The sequence below is a fragment of the Metarhizium brunneum genome, chromosome 1 (genome assembly GCF_013426205.1).
Source record: "Metarhizium brunneum chromosome 1, complete sequence".
Classification (NCBI taxonomy): domain Eukaryota; kingdom Fungi; phylum Ascomycota; class Sordariomycetes; order Hypocreales; family Clavicipitaceae; genus Metarhizium; species Metarhizium brunneum.
In genome coordinates, this window is record NC_089422.1 from 3,096,226 (window position 1) to 3,116,849 (window position 20,624).

A 20,624-nucleotide genomic window follows, 5' to 3' on the forward strand; every position below is an offset into this window, starting at 1 on the left:
ATGAGGAAACGCCCGCCCTCTCAATTCAAATCATGATTAATTCAACGCCACACCCTCCGTCTCCATCATGCCGAGCGAGTATTCTCATCCCAGTTCCCCCGGCCGTCTTCGTCATAAGTGCTATACATAGGCCGTCCCTCTCCCACCGCTGGCATCTGGTGCCGTACACCCACCCCGTCAAAAGTATCGGCAGAGTGGATTGTTTGCTTGGATCAAAAATCCGTCACACGCCCGTTGTAGCTCCAGTCGCCGTCGCCTCCCCACCGCAGAGGTTCATTCTTCGGACCGCCAACCTCGCCCGTCTTGGGATTCTTGTCGCCGTCGAACTCGGGCGGCGCGCCGCGGAACAGAGCCGGATTCACACTCTCTTCTTCCGTGAGCGTATTGGCCTGCGCCTGCGTCTGTCCCTGGGTGGACAGTGACTCTGCGGGAGCGCCGGTGTTTGCGGGCTGGAAGGCGGAGGAGACGGCGGCTTCGCGTTGGAGACGCTCGAATTCGGCTTGCTGTGAGGCGGGGAGCTTTGGGGGCGCGGGACGGGTCTGGAAGGATGAGTAGGTGCGTGTGCGGGTTCCGCGGGTGAGGATTGCGCGAAGGGGCCGTAGGCGTTGCATTGTTGGCTTCTGAGACGATTGCGTCGGGCTGTTGTGGTGCTTTTGAATTGTGCTGATGGTTGGAACCGGAGTTGAGAAAGGCGAATGTGCTCGCTTGGATTGATGGCTTTCATGAGGTGCGGGATTGGTTGAGGGTGTCGCGTGTGGGGCCGGGAGTCGGCTGTCACATAGCCTACTTAGTACCTGGGTATGCGGTAGTGAATCTAGTGATAGCCTGGCGCTTCAATTGTTTGCCAGCGGACAAGTTAGGCTATAGACAGCCCTATCATCTGTTTGCATTGTGCCTGGTGAAGTAAAATCACAAGGTAAGTTATCTATCTACCACGATAGGCGGGCGACGGATGAACAGTGGCGCATTGTCATTTAGCTGCATCGATCTGTCAGGTAACGGCACGGAGTGTTTGGAACTACGGAGATTTTCTTCATCCCATGTACAGGATTCTGGAAGCGTCTGGTCGCGAAACTGTAATAGATACACGGTTTCTTGTGCCACCCGAGTGCTCCCTTGGGCTAGCGCATTGGGCCCCGAGAGTGTGGACCAGCTTCATGTTGGCATAAAGTGTCGCGGACTCTGGATCTAGAGATAAGCTGCTCAGAGCCGGGTTCCTGGTTCCGGTTCTGGGTCCGATTCCTGTTTCAAGAGAGTGGTACGTACTCAGCGTTGATAACGGAGGTTTAGACATGGAACTGGCGTCTCCGGCTCTTCGCATAGAAGGCTCCATCCACGTTGCCTCTTGAAGACATGTCTCCCGACCGGAATTGATGCCACCCACTTCATGCGTAGGACGCTAGCTGCTTCCATAATTGTCCGGTTCTCTTAATAGTATAGCGTCCGCTCTTCACAGCAGGTGCGAGGGTGCATGCTGCTGCTCAAACCACGACATGGAGCATGCATCAACTTCTCTCAGTCAAACGAAACGCTTGGCGCACGCACATACATACTGGTGCCATCGCGGTGCTCTCCTGGCAGAACACGTTTGGTTTCGCAAGGCTTGGCCGGCCGGGGTCGTGGAGACAAACGTTGAATCGAACACCCCATGATCCCGTGCCTCGATACGATGGATAGCCTGGTCTTCTATCCATGGCCCCGAACTCAACGCCTCTTTGGCGACCGAGAGCGGAACTCTGCCGACCCATGATGCTAGCATCGCCAGAATCAACTCCAACGTCTTGGTCCCGTCCACCCACCCCTGCTAGTCTTCCTCACCACGCTCGATGCTACCTTGGCATCTCCTTGACCTGTTGTGCTGGCCTGTCTCCTCGATGGCAGCACCAAAGCGTCGAATCACAGTCCTGGGGTCAACCACATGCGCGCGTGGAAGTCGGCAGCCGTCAACCGGTGCCTCTCAACACCATATATTCTTGCTCCCCAGCTCCCCAGCCTGCTGTAGTTTGCTTTTGAAGCTCTGGCAATACTGTAGTGTTTGAGGACTCACAAAGGCTCGGAACTCACAACGGGCTATTAGAGTTGACAGTAGGCACTGGCTGTTGTATCGCCTCCATATACTCCCATTCATTGGCCTTTAGCACTCGGATCCCGCATTTTGACGTTTCCCTCAGCTGGTCTCTTCGTTATCAATGACAATGGATGTGGAAGTCAAGTAGATTGGTTCTGAGAGAAAAGCCCGAGCCCTATCTGTCTGCCTTTTTAGGCCCGTACACCGACCAGATTGGTCCATCCAAACGAGTTTTTGACGAGGCCAACGGCACTCATTGAGTTGCCTCGACACATGAGATGGCGGCTCTAACTCAATATACTTATGTGTTTGCTCTTACAGCCGCATTTGCCGCTCTTGACGCTTGGAATATCGGTAGGCATCTATACAGGCGTGTCAAGGCGTAAGGAACAAGACTTCTGAGCTAACATGCTTAGGTGCCAATGATGTCGCCAACTCGTTCGCAACGTCAGTCTCTTCCCGGTCTCTGACCTTGAAGCAGGCCATGGCCTTGGCTGCTGTCTGTGAATTCTCCGGAAGTGCAACCGTCGGCAGTCGAGTAGCTGATACGATCCGCACCAAAATCGTCGACCCTCACCAGTATGACTCCTCGCCTCCAGTCCTCCTGCTCGCCATGATGTGCACAGTGTTGGCATCGTCGACTTTCCTCACCGTGGCCACCCGGTATGGCATGCCCGTTTCCACTACGCATGCCATGGTTGGCGGACTGATAGGCACAGCTAGTGCGTCCATTGGAATTCAAAATGTGAATTGGGGATGGACGGGCCTCTCGCACGTATTTGCTGCCTGGGCTGTTGCGCCTTGCATGGCGGGATGCCTGGGTGCTTTGCTATTTCTAATCACAAAGCATAGCGTTCTTATCAAGCCGACGGCGGCGCAACGGGCCTTCTATTCCATCCCCTTTTATACTTTTCTTACGGTTGCGTCTATTACCAGTAAGCGTTTGACGAGTTGACACCAATCAGCTGTGGGCATGCTGGAACTGACAACGTGCAGTGTTGATTGTATGGAAGGGCATACAGATAGTCCAACTATCAACCACGCAGGTTCTATTGTCCGTTGGCATCGCAGCCGCTGGAGCTACATTACTGCAAATGATTTTTGTCATGCCATATCTCTGGGTACGAATTATGCGTCAAGACTGGACCTTGAAATGGTATCATGTTTTTCAGGGACTTTGGCTTTTACGACGACAGCCACCTCCGCCAACTCCTCCTGGTTTCGTAAAGCCGCAGATCAAGGACTACTACCGTGGCCACCTAACCCCCGAAGAATTACATTGTATGCGAGCATCAGAGACGTTGTTGCAATCGGTGCAGAGAGGTCGCCCCGGGGAACAACCCGACATGGATAAGAACGACGATCTTATTCTACCGCCATCTGCCTTGTCACCAATGCCTTCTACTCGAAGAGATTCTCTATCAAACGATGGGCTTATTCCTCCCAGACCACCCGGGCCATCAACGAGTTTTCCAGTGATTGCCTGGAAAGCCAATCGCTTCCTACTTCGTGGCATCGAACAAGACGTCATTGCAATGCAGAAGCGCAATGCAGTTCTAAAATGGGATATTGAAGACATGCATTCTCGAGCAACGAGATTCGACAACCGAGCGGAATACGTGTACTCGTCACTCCAAGTCCTCACCGCGGCCGCAGCATCATTCACACACGGAGCCAACGACGTCTCAAACGCAATTGCTCCCTTCTCAACTGCGTACCAAGTCTGGTCAACAGGGACCATCCCCGATCTTGTCCATATTCCCATCTGGGTGCTTTGTTTTGGCGGCGGAGGGATTGTGCTCGGCCTGCTGACGTACGGGTACCACGTCATGAGGACATTGGGTAATCGGCTGACTCTCATTTCACCGAGTCGGGGATTCTGTATGGAACTCGCCAGCGCCATTACCGTCCTCACGGCGACTAAACTATCGCTGCCCGTGTCCACGACCCAGTGCATTACAGGAGCTACGGTGGGCGTGGGCCTGGCTAATGGGGATTGGAAATGTATCAATCCGAGGTTGGTGGGATGGATATACTTGGGCTGGCTCATTACTGTGCCAGTCACGGCGTTGACATCCGGCTGTCTGATGGGCTTAATTCTGTATGCACCGAGGTGGTGAACTTTTGTGTTTCGGGGTGTAGAATTCGCGACGTAGGAATGGAATGGCGTTTGGAGTTTGGAGCCAGTTTTTCTAGCACAGCAACCCTTTTTTTTTTTTTTTTCATCGTTTCGACGTGGCCTTTACGAGGAGTTACAATGAATCAATGTCAGAACGTGAGGGGCAGGCATGAGGCTTTTCTGTGTGAATATGATGTAAGATGTAAGTCTATAGAGAGGATAGAAGAAAAGTAAGACACAATTTGATAAATTTAATAAATTTAATAAGAAAACCTAGATTTAGCGATGCTATGAAGTGAATTTCTGAGGAAGAGGGTGGTCATGGATGTGATCATGTGGAGTCAAGTTGCGAAATGTGTTCATGCATCACTAACCGCTCACACATCAGCTTAACGCGCCCCTGCGAAAACATACAATACGGTAGAAAACAGGCATAAACAGATAAGACATATTTAAAAAGGCCAAATGTGTGAGGCACACCAGCAAAGAAGCTGAAAAGAATGCCAAAGTTGACCGCCACGTAGAGACACAAGAAGGTGAGGATGAGTTTAGCGATGAGTATGTGAAAGGGCCGAATGACGGCGACGCGGGCAAATAGCGAGAGTTTTGCACGCAGAGGAACCTTGGGAGGCAGCTTCAGGCCCTTCTTCTTGGGCGAGCCGGCGCTTGACACGTACCCAAGCCCAGGTCCTAAAAAAGGCATCAGCACAAATCCGCCAACCAGCCCTCTCGATTTGGGCCGGAAACGTCTGCGATATTGATGCCGATGGAACGGCCAGCACAGGCGACTAGCTGAACCTGCTCATGAAGCGGCAGAAACACCGGACAGCACTCCGAAATTGTGTGAAGCCGGCACCAAGCGTATAGATCCAGCAAGTTGCGCATTAAAGCTTGGTCAGGGAGAAGGGCGTGGTGCGCATCGTGCCATGTCACAATGCTGTTCAGGATGACTGATCTCCCGATCAGCTCATCCGGCTCGGCCCCACTTTTGCCAAAGTGCGGCGCCGTCACGGAAGATTAGGTGCGTCCGTCACGGCTTTGAACGAACTTGTTGCCTATTATCACTCACCACTCAACATTTCTGGCCAGTGATCGTCCACCAACACTATCCAGGTCCTGTAGCAGCCGTCTGTAGCTCATGGACCGGGTAATACAAAGACCGCGATGGATGAGGAACAAGGTTACCTTGGACTTTGGGACCATTCAAGCCACTGATGAGCTTATCATGCAGTGCTGCTTGAGGTGTGGCGTGTTACTGATAATATGATCATGCACACGAGCTTTGCCCCTCAACTGATTATGAATTGGCAGTGAATAGCATTTGTTCAATGTCCTGTTCTCTCCGAACAACTGTGATCACTACCCATTTTCGGCAACCTTATTCTGACAGCTGCTACCGCCGCGATGGCCATGTCGGTCTATAAGTTCATGTGCAGGAACCTTTGCCACTCATCTGGCCTGACGTATCTGCACCATTGCATCTAGCACTCCAATCATACAGCTGACCCAACAAGCATTGATTATGCTTCCCACTTGCTTTCGATCTATTATCCCTAGCGAATGTTCCTGTACCTGCAGGATAGAATGCGTTTTCCGCATGCGCTAGACCTAGGGTAGCATGTGGAGCGAAGGTTGGATCGTGGGCTCTCAGCAGCAAGGAAATTGACGTAAAAACCACCAGAAGAACCAACTTCCTCTGACCAAAAAAGGCCACTGCAAATTCGAGTGTTACAGTGTCAAGAACGCCTCAAGTAATGTGAACTGGTCCTGCGTTTCGGTGCTGAAGACCATGGTGTTGTTGCGTCCCGGTTTCCGGCAGAAGATGTCAGTTCATTAACCCCAACCCAGCAAGCTCTGCTGGTGGGGTCGATGCGGGCAAACGCCGGTCCGAAAATTTTCATGAGCCCCTCTATCGATAAGAGGAGGGGCAGCAAGACTCTAAATTCGTCGACCCAGGCTCATGTTTACGCCTTTCCACGATTAGGCGTTTTACACGTTTTAATCTATCGCTCACGGCGGTACACTTCTCAACATGCCGCACGAGATTCTCGTCGGTAGCTCGTGCTACACGGCTACCAGTGCACAAGAGATCAAAGCTCGTGCCAACAAGACCAGCCAGCCCAAGATCCAGCAGATCCGGGGCCAGTGGGTGTACTTTGTCGACCTGAAGTCATCCAACAAGGCTGTTCTGGACAACGTGAAAACACTCCTTCAGGATGTCGACTCCGAACCCCTCCTTGCTTCTGAGAGCACCAGCAACACAATTACCGTCTACGTCACCCCCCGATACCTCTCGCCATGGAGTTCTCAAGCCACCAACATTGCCCATGTCTGCGGCTTGAAGGATCAGGTCAACCGCATTGAAAAGGGCCGACTCATTGTCATCGATTTCGAAGAGCCCTATCAGAGTGGACAAGACGCCACTTTTCGGGATGTCCTGTACGATCGTATGACCGAGATATTCTCCTTCGAAAAGCCTGAACTTGACGTCATGTTTGCTGCCGGGGTTCCTGCACCACTTGTTGTCGTTGACATTTTCGCCGACGGAAAGGATCCTCTCAGCGTCCTCCGGGACTACAACAAAGAAAAGGGACTGAGCCTTGATGAATCGGAAATGGCGTACCTTGTCGACGTTTTCAAGAAGCTCGGCCGCTCGCCTCACGATGTGGAGCTCTTCATGTTTGCCCAGGTCAACTCGGAACACTGTCGCCACAAGGTATTCAACGCCAACTGGACAATTGACGGTGTTAAGAAGAATAAAAGCTTGTTCGAAATGATCCGAAACACACACAAGAAGACCCCTGATTATACCGTTTCGGCTTACAGCGATAATGCCGCTGTTCTTCAGGGTGAATCTGCGAATTTTTGGGCCCCCGACTACTCTACTGGAACTTGGACGATGACCCCAGAAGTTGCCCATATTTTGGCCAAGGTCGAGACTCATAACCACCCTACTGCGATTTCACCTTTCCCCGGTGCCGCCACCGGCTCTGGTGGTGAAATTCGAGACGAAGCTGCTGTCGGACGCGGCTCCGTGACGAAGGGCGGTCTTGCTGGTTACTGGGTTTCTGATCTCCTGATTCCCGATCATCGAGCTCCTTGGGAAGTTGATATAGGCCGCCCCGCCCACTACGCCAGCAGTTTAGACATCATGCTTGAGGCCCCTATCGGCAGTGCTCGCTTCAATAACGAATTTGGCCGCCCTTGTCTTACGGGCTGCTTTCGAACGCTTCTTACTCCCGAAACTCCCGCTGAAGGTGCTAAAGCTGAAGCTTCGGCATGGCGCGGATACCACAAGCCCATTATGCTGGCTGGTGGTGTTGGCACAGTTCGGCCTTCTAACGCGCTGAAAGAGGAGCGCTTTGTCCGCGAAGGTGCCCACGTCATTGTTCTTGGTGGCCCGGCCATGTTGATTGGCCTCGGGGGCGGTGCTGCGTCCAGTAATGCGTCCGGCGAGAGTAATGCTGATTTGGACTTTGATAGTGTGCAGCGTGGAAATCCAGAGGTTGGCTTATTCTGAAACTGTGTTTGAATGCCTTCATTTTGCTAAATTCTTGCACCAGATGGAACGCCGCGCCCAAATGGTCATCAATACCTGCACTGCTTTTGGCGAACAGAACCCGATTGCCATGATTCACGACGTTGGAGCTGGCGGCCTCTCCAATGCCTTACCCGAGCGTACGTTTTGATGCCTCACCATTTAGCGCTGCTTCTCTCCGTTCAATTTAGCCCCTAACATGTTGTACAGTTGTTAAAGATGCTGGTTTTGGCGGCAACTTCGAATTACGCCAAGTCGAGAGTGCTGACAGAAGCATGAGCCCTCTGCAGATCTGGTGTAATGAGGCTCAGGAACGCTATGTCCTACTAATTAATCCCGAAAACATGAATCGCTTCACTAGCATTTGCCGTAGAGAACGTTGTGGATTCTCAGATGTTGGAGCCGTTGCCACCAAGGATGCAAATGGAGACGCCAAGTTGATTCTCACAGACCGCGAATCCAAAGAATATCCTCGCCCCATTGACCTGCCAATGGATGCACTATTCCCACCAAAGCATCAGCAGGAACGAAATGTCAACACGAAGAAGGCCAATCTGACACCTTTTGATGCCCTGGCCAGTCTTCGAAAGGCATTTGGAGCTGACCTAGACAATGCAACGCTGGTGAAGAAAACGGTGGAACGGGTCTTCCTCATGCCAGCAGTGGGCTCGAAGTCTTTCCTCATCACCATTGGAGACAGAACTGTCGGTGGTCTTACGGCTCGTGATCAATTCGTTGGACCCTGGCAGACTCCAGTGGCCGATGTTGCCGTGACAGCTACTTCATTCAGCCTTGGTGGAAAGCAGAGAACTGGCGAGGCCATGGCCATGGGTGAGAAACCGACTCTGGCTCTCATAAACCCCGGAGCCTCTGCCAGAATGGCTGTCGCAGAGAGCTTGATGAACATTGGTGCTGCAGATGTAATGGGAGACTTGCGCAGAGTCAAGCTCTCGGCCAACTGGATGGCAGCTGTCAGCCACCCTGGCGAAGGTGCGGCTCTTTATGAGGCTGTCGAGGCTATTGGCATGGAAATGTGCCCTGAACTTAGCGTCAGCATTCCCGTTGGAAAGGATTCAACGTCCATGAAGGCTGTTTGGAAGGAACAGAACGAAGTGAAGAGCGTAACGGCCCCCGTCTCTGTGGCTATTTCGGCTTTCGCGGTTGTGGAGGACATTTTGAGCACATGGACCCCTCAGCTCCGAAGAGTTGAAGAGGTTGGAGAGTCTATTCTGGTGTTTGTTGATCTGGCAGAAGGTCGACGAGCCATGGGAGGCTCAGCGTTGGCCCAGTCGCTCGGTGCAATTGGAAATGAGGCCCCCGACATGAAGAACTTCAACCTCATTACCGACTATTTTGATGCTCTCTCGCAACTTCATAAGAGTGGCGTTGTCCTGGCGTATCATGATCGCTCTGACGGAGGTTTGATCACAACCATTGCCGAGATGATGTTTGCTGGTCGCTGCGGCGTTGACATGATGATGGATGGTATCTCGAAGAGCGGCTCGGCTGGCGACATGATTGAAGCCTTGTTCAATGAGGAGCTTGGTGCTGTCTTCCAGGTCAAGGCGTCTGATGAGATCAACTTCAAGCGATGCTTCGCCACCTGCGGCCCCCCTCCTGGCCTGATTCGCAAGTTTGGAGTCGTCAAGGCTAGCCCTAACCAGTCTTTGACTATCCGCCATGGGGCGACCACGTTTGCCAATCTTGATCGCACCGAAATGCAACAGTGGTGGTCCAAGACATCCCACCAGATGCAGCGGCTCCGAGATAACCCTGCCTGTGCCGACTCCGAATACGCCGCAATTTCCGATGTGTCCGACCCTGGCCTCTCTTACCACTTGACTTACTCACCATCCGAGAACATTTTACCACTCACATCCTCCATTACTGGATTTTTCAACAAGACTCCTCGAGTCGCTGTTCTCCGAGAACAGGGTGTGAATGGATATGCTGAATTGGCTTTCGCTTTCAGAGCTGCTGGGTTCGAGCCGGTTGATGTTCACATGACTGATGTCCTTGGAGGGCGGTCTCTTGCTGACTTTACCGGTATTGCCGCCCCGGGTGGATTCTCATATGGCGACGTTCTCGGTGCTGGCCAAGGCTGGGCCAGGTCTGTTTTGATGCATGAGAGCACACGCCGCGAGTTTGAGCATTTCTTCAGGCGTCCCGACACCTTTGCTCTTGGTGTCTGTAACGGCTGTCAGTTCCTGACTCGGATCCAGGAGCTCATTCCTGGCACGGCACACTGGCCAACCTTTGTTCACAACGAGAGTGCTCAGTTCGAGGGCCGATACAGCATGGTGACAATCCAGGAAGATGAGAGCAAGCCCTCCGTCTTCTTCCACGGCATGAACGGCTCATCACTCCCTGTGGTTGTGTCTCATGGCGAAGGAAGAGCCAAATTCTCCTCACCAAACTCCCTGCAGGAACTGACCAACTCGGGCATGATCCCCATGCGTTATGTTGACAACAGGCTGAAGGTCACTGAGAAATATCCTTACAACCCCAACGGCAGCCCCGGGGGTGTTGCTGGTGTCTCGAGCAGGGACGGCCGTTTTGTTGCCATGATGCCTCACCCTGAACGAACAATCGTTGCTGGCGTAAACAGCTACATCCCCCCCAAGGCCACCGAGGAGTGGGGTGACTTTGGTCCCTGGGTTCGAATCTTTAAGAGTGTCCGTAGATGGGTTGGTTAAGTGGTCCAGGGGCACGAGAATTGAAAAAAAAACAAGAGATGGAGCAAGCCAGGCATCATGAAAAGACAAAAATACCAGAGGGTTATTTTATTAATGATATGGGTGATTTTCCTTTATTCTACTGCACAGGTAGCAATGACAATTTATAGACATGGGCTCAAGCTATTGAGAATATAATGAATGACAAACCAAGACACCCTGTGATAGGGGTCATAGTTCACGTCGGATGGCCACCGCGTCGAGTGAAGCTACATCGCTAGCAAAGTCCGTGGATATCGTGGATTCATGCCACGCCACTCCTCGACTCACTTATAGCCACGCTCCGTCCGTCGAGTAAACACTCCCGCTCACAAAGCTATTCTCTGGGCCAAGAAGTAAAACCGCCACCTGCAATCTAAGCCTGCTGCGCATGTGTGTGTATACGGTCCCCGGCGCAACGGCGTTGACCCGGACCCCGATGCCCATTTCAATGCTTCCTTTGCCGCAGCTCTCGCAAGTCCCGTGACGCCGTGTTTTCTGGCACCATATGCGCCATGATACCCTATTTCTAGATTGTTCGCGGCAGCACCTGCGCCAAAACTTCGATGCCGGAATTCAAGCGCGGCAGCGTAGTGGCAGTCTCACCATTCCATGAACAAGAAGCCATGTTTACAATGGCGGGCCCCGTCCGCAATGGCCCTCAAGCAATACACGCACCCCGTCAGATCGACCCCTATGATGGGCTCCCACTCGTCGTCATCCAGGCCCGCGAGAGTACCCCAAAACCGTGGTTCTCGCCCATCACGCCCGCTTGTTGGCCGCGCCGCCTAACCTGCCGTGCTGCCCAATGATCCCGGCCATCGACTTGCTCACGCCTCGACACGTCAACAGTGTAGTGGAGGAGGCAGCATCGACGGAGGCGAGATGCGCCGAGAAAGAGCAGGGCAAGGGCTCAAGGGCTCCGAGTTGTTGGCGAGGCATCACCACCAGACTAGTCAAGAGGGTGTATGCCATGAAGAGCAACACCGGGGTTTATGGCATGGCGACGGGGCCGAATCGCAGAAACATGACGGGGTTGTAGTAGGAACGCAGCTCGATTACAGGTTACAATGTAGATTATCGTTGCTTACGCCCACCAGATGACCTGTCCCGCTCATCATCAACCATTGCTCCCACTGCAACAAGCTCCTACAGGGCTGGCCCGTCCCAGAATTCCCGCCGCAGCTTCACGAACCAAGCTTGTTTGTGAGGAAACGCAACCTGTTTCTCCTTGGAGAAGCCGCACGCGTCCAAGTGTCGCAGCACCCTGCGCCGAGGTCAGCACTTGTTCGTACGAAAGGGGGAGAGAAACATTTAACAGAGACAAACACACACACGCACCTCTGGTTATCGACCCTCGGCTCCAGACACACATTCATGGTCCTCTGGTCGGCCGTGAAGCAGTAGTGCACCAAGCTCGTGAGCCAGGCGGCCACCCTGCCCCTGGACCACTCCTCCCCAACCATGATGTGGACGCCGCGGTCCCAGTCGCCCGCCTCGTCGCCCACGTGGCGGCCGAGAATGTCCTCCTTGACCCAGTACAGCTCAAAGTATCCAAAGGGGACGCCGTCCCACAGGCCAATCACCGGGAAGGAGTGCCGCGAGCACAGGGCCGTCTCGAGGAATTCGGGGGTGTAGCTGCCCCAGAAGTCCCTGACCCGCTGGCTCGCGAACCACGACTGGAGGAGATCTCGGTCGCTCATGGAGGACAGGTGGCTCTGCTCCGGGGGGTTGGGCCCCAGCGGCCCGAGGTAGGGCACTGGCGAGGCCGAGGCCGAGGCGACCCGGAACGACAGGTACTGGCCCAGGCTGTCGATGAAGCGGGTGTAAAAGACCTCCCCCATCCGCGGGGGCTTGGGCCGCAACGGGTGGCGCGCGCCGTCGGTGTAGACGTACTGCAGCGGCGGCGGCGGGAAGTAGGTCGGCAGATGGGATGAGGAGAAGTACGGCCCGATGGGGAACGCCGGTGCGGCCGTGACGCTCGTCGGCATCGGCGCGCCCGGCACATCGGCGGCCAGCTGTCCGCCGCTGGGCGTCAGGGCACCCGTGGGTGTGAGGGCCGGCGTCTGCGACTGTGACTGCGATTGCGACTGCGAGTACATCGGACGCACGTCCAAACGCCCCGTATCGTCCTTGATGGGCGAGCCCGGGCGACTCGTGCTGGGGGAGCCGGGCATGTCAAGCCCCCGGACGGGCTGCAGCGTGAACAGGAACAAGTTGGCCGGGATCTGCCAGAACATGCGCTTCGAGACAAACATGTTGGTCCAGCCGTCGCCGCTGTCGTCGACGCAGGTTCCCACGGCGGTGTCCTCGGAGGCAATCAGCCCCATCCTCTCCAGCTTGGGGATTAGATTCCTCCCGCGGAGCACGCCGTCCCTCTTGATGCGAATCCTCCACTCGCCGACGGGCTTCGCGCCAGCGGGCGTGTCCTTGGAGGCCGCCGTGTGCAGTTCCCTGTCCGGAGGCGGTTGGTGAAAGTACCAGTACAGGGTGATCCAGAGCATCATGGCGATCTCCCTCGTCGGGCTAGCGGCTGGCTTGAACTCGGCGTCGGAAGGGATGGAGATGGACGAGATGAAGAGCGTGTCGTTCTGCAGCGTAGGCCTGGTGAAGGGCTTGGTCCGCCTTTTTGTTTGGGGCGGCAGGTTCTCGTCGTGGTCCTTCTGGCCCTCGCCGCCGTTGGGGCCCTCAAACCCGACCCTGTCTTCTTCGGTGTGCAGCACCGTCATCCAGCCTCCGGGATACGGATGGAGCAGGTTATGGTGATTATGGCTGCGGAATCCCAGGCCGCCAAAGACGGGGGCGACGGTGAACTTTTTGCCATCGGGCAAGTGTAAGATCTGGGGCGTCATGGTGCCGCACAGATGTTTTGATTCATACCAGCCCCAAGACAGACTGGGTTTGAATGTGAATAGTAAAACAAACAATGGAAAGAGAAAAAGAAAGGGGGCCGAGAAATATTTAGAGTGAAGGCCAGGGCTCACGGATGAACAGAGGTGAAGTGATCGAGGCGATGATGCCCCGCTCTGGGGTCCAGTCTGGAGTAGTTGGATGAGTGACTGCCAACTGGAGGGGGCGCTGCAGCGCTACGAGGAGAGGAAGGAAGAGAGGACTGAGGACCGAGGACTCGGGAGAGGCAGGTGGGGTGATCGAGGATTCGAGCCAGGCCAAACAAAGCCAACCGTGCCATGTCCTGCCGCTCAATAATTGCCTGGCTCGCCATCTCGGCAAGAGCACAAAGCGCCAAAATGCATCAAATAAATGGATAAAAACACAGCCTTGGTGTGATACTCCGAGCCGGGCCTGACCATGGCCCGGGTTGCGCCGAGACGGGCCAATCACGCGATGCGCGTTTCCAACAGCATGACCAACACCAGGAACCGCATTTGGCCAGCCGATCTTGACCAAGGCCTTCTCGGACATTGGGTGCCTGTCGGGGGCGGGGCTTGTGTGCACCGTGGGCTGACCGTGGATGCTCCCGTTGTGACAGATGTGACGAGAAGGGAAGTTCTATGCTACAGTGACGGGACGCCAGGGTTTTTTTGCGGCTATTGCGTCCGTCTTTGTCACAAGTGCGTCACCGCATGATTGGCCTGTGATGGCTGATAAATGCCATGAAATCTATTGTATGCCGACTACGCCGTGTTGCCAGCCAAACGTGGACTCGACACTTGATGCTCCGCAAAGGCTCATGTCAAGACGTCTTGGAACTCTCTGATCTCTTCCTTTTGCGCTCTTGGCCTTGGTCATGGCCCTGGCCCTGGTCATCGTCATCGCCGTCATCATCCTCCTCCTCCTGCTCTCGCTTCCTTTCCCTGTCACTCTTCTCCTCCTCCAATGCCTCTTTGACTTCCTCACCCCCCAAATCCTTCATTTCATCCCACTCCACGCCGTATTCCGTAGCGGCAAACTTGATCTCTCGTCGAAGACCATTGGCGTCATGTACGAGTTGGTCCCATTTCGCCGGGTCGAACCCCCGTTCTTGATACAGAGCGTTTTGCCGCCTTGAAACCGTCACGTTCATGGCCGCCTTGTAGCTCAAGTCCCGGCTGATGAACAAGAACCACAGATAGCCGCCCATGATGCTGGCCAGTCCCGCGAGGTAGGTAATGGGCTCGACCAGGTCCCAGCCCATGTCGGTGTGAAATGTCACATAGTAAACAATCCCCCACCAGCCTGCCAACGCCGCGAAGCCGCCCTTGGCGAGTGCATGAGCACCCTTGTGCGCCAATAGATCGCACTCCCGCTTCACCGTTGCCATCTGGTCAATCTCCTGCGACATTTGCCGCAGCCTCATTCGCATGTAGTATGTTCTGTCCTTGAAGCTCGGCACGGCAACTCGCAGCTCCTCGCCGTGCCCCTCGATCGTGACGGAAAACTCGCGGCCACGAGCGGCGTCTCGAATAAAGTCGCCAATCTCGGTGCTTCCACTCCAGCGGACCCAGTGAGTGTCGCCTTTGCTTGGCCCCTCACGCCCGAGACCAGAATAAGATGCAACGTTGGACCCGTTGCCATTCGACTCCCCCCTTTTCTCATCACTCTTGTTGCCGCCCGTGTAGTCTGCCTCGGCCCGGAAGATGATTTCGGGCAGTTTCTCGTGATCCTTTACCCGAAGAGGGGGGATTTCGGCCTGGATGAGCCTCTCCAGGTAGGAGAGCGGCTGCTGCGGATGGACGAGCAACGCTAGAGGCTCAACCGCTTCTTGTTTCGGCTTGTTTGTCTTGGTCTCGTTCGAATTGATGTATTCTTGCTCGGGGTGAAAGGGGATGGGGAGGATGAGCTTCAGCAGTCGAGTGGGAGTCGTTAGCAGACGGCCTGCGACGAGAAGTTAGCGCCTCTCGTGTCGCGGAAACAAGGATGAGCAGGCCCTTGACTTCCACAGACCTTTGGTTGCATCTCCCCCGGTCGGGTCAGGCGAGGTCGACTTGGGCAACGATCCACTGCTCTCACGATGCCACGGCCTGTCATCAACCTTTCGCTGTGTTGAACCGCGGCCGCGAGCCTCGTCCCGGGAATTAGTGTAATTGGTATGCCTTGTGCTGGAACTTGAAAACTGAAGCTTGAGAGCACTAGGCGCTATCATGGGCCACGGTGAAGCTCTCCAACAGCCAGCTTGCGGGTTGCCCAAGCTCACGGCGGGCGGCCAAGCCATCTTTTTGGCGGCCAACGTGGTGCCACGGATGACATGGCCCATGGCGCCGTGCGGAATTCAAGCCCGAGGGGCAGTTGTGCAGGCACGGCGTGAAAAGACCAAATATGAAAGCAGTGCGGTCCAGCAACCTCTGTTGGCGATGTGAGGTCAATGGAATCAATTGATGGTCGCGTGTGCAACCACGCTTGCTGAACGTGACGGTGCGCATCTGTGCATCTGTGCATCTGCTGGTATGATGACGTCACCAGTGCCAGGCGGAAGAGACGTCATGTGGTCGGCTCGCAAGTGCCGCGGCTGCCCGCTCCCAGGCCCAGGAACAAGACGGCAGTCGCTTGCTGGTGCTCACTGCTCACTGCTCACTGCTCACTGCTCGCTGCTCGCTGCTCGCTGTCTGGAGGCGCACGCAAACTTTGGCGAGGCGCCGACGGCATCACCTCTTCATGTTTAGGCTTCGAGCCGTGCACGTGGCTCCCAGCCTCCGACTGTCTACTGAGCAGTGACTTCTCCGTGGCGGCATCCTGATCGATTTGATTGCTTCATGTACCCCGCTGGCGACACGAGAAAGCAGCAGACAAAATAGACCTGCAGAGCTGCAGAGTCCAGACAATGTTGTACCAGACACTTGTAGACGGCTGTCCTAGCTCTTTTGACTTGGCCTCACTTGACTTACCGAGTCTTTTCATTATAATTCTGCCCCAAAAAAAAAAAAAACTCCCAATGTCTTTAGAATGTGTACATTCTACCATGTAATAAGACGGTGCATTTTGATGGTCCGCTAGTTACTTAGAGTTCTTCGAATTAGTAGTTCTACCCTTGCTCTTTGTGGCGGTGCCATGATATATTACGGCAGAAGTCTACGGGTAGTCAACCTTTGCCAGCGTAACTCCATAATTCTGTGAGTCTCTGGTTGTTCAAGTACATCGATGGCCATGTTCAGTGCCATCTGCTAGGAGTTGCTCTGCTTGAATGGCCCTCTGATACGTACCTTGGCCTTTGACGTCTTGTGCCAGTGTTCACATTGGCATTACATTATTTCGGTCTAACCTAACGACGATAAGATTCAGCCAAAGAGCTCCATAAAGTTCCACAGTGTGCTGTAATAGTCAATTCCATCACCATCCCTCGCTCTCTCGTAGCCCCCATGTACTTGTCCAGCAAAGTGTCTTTGCGTCTTTCAACCTTGATACCGCCTGCCCTAGTGTGTGGCATCTCGTATAATCCAAGTAGCATTCTCAAAAGTACCAGGTTAAGCCTACTAGACAATGCTAGGCCATTATAGTGCCATGTTTAGTTAGCTGGTCCTTTGCGATATGCTTCAGCTACTTGCAAAATCCAAAGTACACGGGCAAGCCTGTCAATCCCAGCCCTCTGGGGGAAAAGACATATATATGCTCAGCTTCCCAGTCTCTTCGTCTTCCATGTTCTACAAAGACGTACTCTAATTCGCTTTTCTGTATTACTACTGTTAGCTACGAAAACACCAACGTCACAGTCTCTTTCCACAGTCATCATGTCCGTGAGCTCGCCCTTGGCCTCAACAGCTTCAACCATGGCTCCTACTTTCGGTGCAAGGTTGACGCTTCCAATACGTTCCCGACGTGCAAGTCTTGCATCACGCCCCCGGCCCATCTATGAGTTTCCGCCCTTGTCTACGGAAACGGGCCATGCACGAATGGCCTCAAACACTATACGTGCGCTCGACTTGTCAAGCAACGAAACTTCTACGCCACTTGACTCGTCACTGCCATTCACCTCTAATACCATAACCGCTCTCGATTTGGCATCCGTCGACCACAGACGTATCCGACCTGGCCCACGAGGGCCACTGACCGAGAGCGCACTGTTGGCTCACAACTTGGCATACGACGGACCCTCAATCCTATCTAACTGGGCAAGAGTATCCTCTGTAGCTGGAGTCGGCCGCAATGGCGAACAAGCACCTCGACCGACCCCAGTTCCGGCGTATCTGTACCGCACCCCGGTCGTGCCTTCTATACAGCGTTGGTTCCCGAGTATCGTAAACGCTCGGCAACGAACGCGTTGTGACAGAATGATGCTACGTGCGGGAGTCGAGGCGTTGTATACCAAGGCCGCCCTCATGGCCAACAACTCGCGCCTCGAATGGGAGATGGACTTCATGGGATACTTCCGCTGGAAGCCATGGAGCAGACAAAGCGGCGAAGAACTTGTCAAATGGGCCCATGACCAAAGTCATGATTACTACTGGAGCTCCCAGGCCAAAGGAATCTTTGAAAAGGCCTCGCAGAGTGGCTTTCCGCACAAGAGATACTACCCAGCATTCGAGGGAGGAGCCATCTTGGACAAGTTCACTTTTCGCATCCAAAAAATGCTTCTAGACGCCGGAATTCTCAACCTCGTCGTTGCGAGAATCCACACGGACTATTACATCGTCGTGCCCGTTGGCCTGAGCCGCCCGGTGTACAACGCCAACGAGTTTAATCCACTGGAACAGACCTTTATTTCCACGTGGTATCCTTTCTACTTCCTCCTTTTGGCGGATCTGCCCGGCGAGGATCGGTACATGACTTTCCGTCGCGAGTTTATGCGTGTCAGCAACACCCTCAGGGGCTACTATATCGAGCGAACACCCTCTTGGCGTGGTTGCTCTAGCCTCTGATCGACTTCAATCGGCTAGGGGCCCAATGGACTCCAACTTGTCGTAATGGATGTATATGTCGGTGCCCTGGATGAAGATGGTAGCAAAGCGCATCACTTCTTGGAGAGGGGGCCTGTATCTTTTCTTCTCTGTTCTGTACATGTTTTATTAGCTCACATGAGAGCACAACCGGTGGATTCGGGGACCATTTCTCGTCACTCTGTCAATGGACACACTAGTGCTTGGATTGGTTTTGTATTCTGCCGGGCTTGGATAATAAATTGTAATAGTTGTCAAGACTCTTGTGGCGTTTCGTGATGTAATGATGAATGTTTAACGCTTTGCGCCGGTTTGTGGCTCGATAATGATGTTGTAGTGATCGTCGACTTCTTGGTGTCTGTCACCATCAAACGTTGGAGTGATCTGCGAGGTTAACAGTGGAGAACTTCTAATTGCGTCTCCAACTTGCAAATGTCAACGACTGGTTGGATCCCAGATGCCATCTGTCAATGCTAGCTCGACACTAAGGTGATTGAGATGCTGAACAGGTGGCCAATCTCATCCGTCCATGTTGGTCGACTTGGCAACCTCGGGCGGCGATGGCGGGGTTTTTCCCAACGGAGCCCCGCACTAAAAGACGAATGTGACAGGCCAAACGTGTGACGGCCAAGCCCAATCAATCTCCTTCTCGAATGCTCTCGCCATTGATTTCTTTTCCCAGTGTCTAGCGGTGTAGGCCAAATCTTTCCGCAAGGCCAAGTGTTCGTTGTATTGTCAAACTTCACCCACTCCCGACAATTGACAGTTGACAGCCGACAGGCGTTTCGACAATGGCTGACAACAAGGTCTATCGCGCGAGCACCACGGCCCCGGTGAATATCGCCGTTGTGAAGTAATTGTCTCCCCCACCACACCCAGTCTTGCAATTGAGGGCGAACCTCTGCTGATATCGTCTCGAATAGATACTGGGGCAAGCGAGATGCGAAACTCAACCTCCCGACCAACAGTTCCCTCTCCGTCACGCTCTCTCAAGCTGATCTCCGAACCCTGACGACAGCCTCCTGCTCCGCCTCCTTTTCCGATGGTGATAGCCTGATGCTCAATGGCGAACCCTCGGACATCTCCGGAGCACGAACCCAAGCCTGCTTCCGCGAATTGAGAGCTCGCCGTGCCGCCCTGGAAGCTTCCAACGCATCTCTTCCCAAGTTGTCGACCTTGCCCCTGAAGATTGTCTCCGAGAACAACTTCCCCACAGCTGCTGGTCTGGCTTCCTCGGCCGCTGGCTTCGCCGCCTTGGTCCAGGCCATTGCCAACCTATACGAACTTCCAGAGTCGCCGTCAGAGCTTTCCCTGATTGCTAGACAGGGTTCTGGATCAGCGTGCCGCAGCCTCTTTGGCGGCTACGTTGCGTGGAGAATGGGAGACAAGGAGGACGGGAGCGACTCCATGGCCGATCTGGTCGCGCCGGCGTCGCACTGGCCCAGCATGCGCGCACTTATCCTCGTTGTCAGCGCCGCCAAGAAGGGCGTTTCATCCACCTCTGGCATGCAGCAAACAGTCGCCACGTCCGGCTTGTTCCAGCAGAGAATCGCCCAAGTCGTCCCCGCCAACATGGACCTCATGGAGAAGGCCATCAAGGCCAAGGACTTTGCCAAGTTTGCCGAAGTTACCATGCGCGACTCCAATTCGTTCCACGCCTGCTGTGCCGATACATATCCCCCAATTTTCTACATGAACGACGTCTCTCGTGCGGCTATCCGCGCCGTGGAGTCAATCAACGCCAAGGCTGGAAAGACCATTGCCGCTTACACGTTTGATGCCGGTCCCAACTGCGTCGTTTACTATCTTGAGGAAGATGCCCCCACAGTGCTTGGTGCGTTTGCAGGAGTTCTGAATGGCGTTTCGGGATGGAAAGACGACAGTTCTAGCGTCAAGTCTGGCGCAAAGTTGGAAGATGGGATTGCTAGCACGTTGAAGGACGGAGTGAGCAGAGTCATTATGACTGGCGTTGGCGAGGGTCCGTTGAAGACGGAAGAGTATTTGGTGGGTGAGGATGGTCAGGCTGTGAAGAGGTAGGCATGCTGTGAGATTTGAAGCTAGACATGCCATTGTTCACCTAGACGCAAGCCATTATATATTAATGAAGTGCTGTAATTACTCAGAGGCATTGCATATTGGCAACTTTCTTCGACACACCAGGTGATTTCGGGTGATTCGCGGAACTCTCGCAACATAACGCGGCCTGAAGCTTGGTCGGCGTCATCACCACCAGCTGGCAGGGTGTCGTTGGCAGCTGTGAGCGACTAGCTATTCAAATAACCAGGCATGTTTTCACAACACCGTGTCATGAACGCGCAAACCCACACTTTTCCTCTTCACCATTTAGTTTTTTTCTCTATATTCTTTCCAAACGTGT

General features: G+C 54.1%; 7 protein-coding genes across 7 annotated transcripts; 4 read left to right on the forward strand and 3 right to left on the reverse strand.

Annotated features, from left to right (window-relative positions):
- Window positions 1-212: 212 nt before the first annotated feature.
- SDH8 (Succinate dehydrogenase assembly factor 4) lies at window positions 213-611 on the reverse strand (the record flags this gene model as incomplete). The annotated part of the gene is made up of 1 exon (XM_014694081.1): window positions 213-611. The coding sequence occupies one exon, from the start codon at window positions 609-611 to the stop codon at window positions 213-215; it is 399 nt and encodes a 132-aa protein (XP_014549567.1).
- A 1,735-nt stretch (window positions 612-2,346) lies between these two features.
- Window positions 2,347-4,188, forward strand: pho-4_0 (Phosphate-repressible phosphate permease pho-4; the record flags this gene model as incomplete). The annotated part of the gene is made up of 3 exons (XM_014694080.1): window positions 2,347-2,422; window positions 2,485-3,003; window positions 3,065-4,188. The coding sequence occupies 3 exons, from the start codon at window positions 2,347-2,349 to the stop codon at window positions 4,186-4,188; spliced, it is 1,719 nt and encodes a 572-aa protein (XP_014549566.1).
- Window positions 4,189-6,219: 2,031 nt separating this feature from the next.
- Window positions 6,220-10,421, forward strand: G6M90_00g009490 (uncharacterized protein; the record flags this gene model as incomplete). The annotated part of the gene is made up of 3 exons (XM_014694079.1): window positions 6,220-7,692; window positions 7,751-7,865; window positions 7,936-10,421. 3 exons carry the CDS (start codon window positions 6,220-6,222, stop codon window positions 10,419-10,421), a joined length of 4,074 nt encoding a protein of 1,357 aa, XP_014549565.1.
- Window positions 10,422-11,588: 1,167 nt separating this feature from the next.
- On the reverse strand, window positions 11,589-13,291 carry sidL (Acyltransferase sidL; the record flags this gene model as incomplete). Its single annotated transcript, XM_014694078.1, has 2 exons — window positions 11,589-11,706; window positions 11,781-13,291. The coding sequence occupies 2 exons, from the start codon at window positions 13,289-13,291 to the stop codon at window positions 11,589-11,591; spliced, it is 1,629 nt and encodes a 542-aa protein (XP_014549564.1).
- An 842-nt stretch (window positions 13,292-14,133) lies between these two features.
- G6M90_00g009510 (uncharacterized protein) lies at window positions 14,134-15,633 on the reverse strand (the record flags this gene model as incomplete). Its single annotated transcript, XM_014694077.1, has 2 exons — window positions 14,134-15,254; window positions 15,324-15,633. The coding sequence occupies 2 exons, from the start codon at window positions 15,631-15,633 to the stop codon at window positions 14,134-14,136; spliced, it is 1,431 nt and encodes a 476-aa protein (XP_014549563.1).
- A 1,468-nt stretch (window positions 15,634-17,101) lies between these two features.
- G6M90_00g009520 (uncharacterized protein) lies at window positions 17,102-18,229 on the forward strand (the record flags this gene model as incomplete). The annotated part of the gene is made up of 1 exon (XM_014694076.1): window positions 17,102-18,229. The coding sequence occupies one exon, from the start codon at window positions 17,102-17,104 to the stop codon at window positions 18,227-18,229; it is 1,128 nt and encodes a 375-aa protein (XP_014549562.1).
- Window positions 18,230-19,038: 809 nt separating this feature from the next.
- mvd1 (Diphosphomevalonate decarboxylase) lies at window positions 19,039-20,284 on the forward strand (the record flags this gene model as incomplete). The annotated part of the gene is made up of 2 exons (XM_014694075.1): window positions 19,039-19,100; window positions 19,171-20,284. 2 exons carry the CDS (start codon window positions 19,039-19,041, stop codon window positions 20,282-20,284), a joined length of 1,176 nt encoding a protein of 391 aa, XP_014549561.1.
- Window positions 20,285-20,624: the final 340 nt, after the last annotated feature.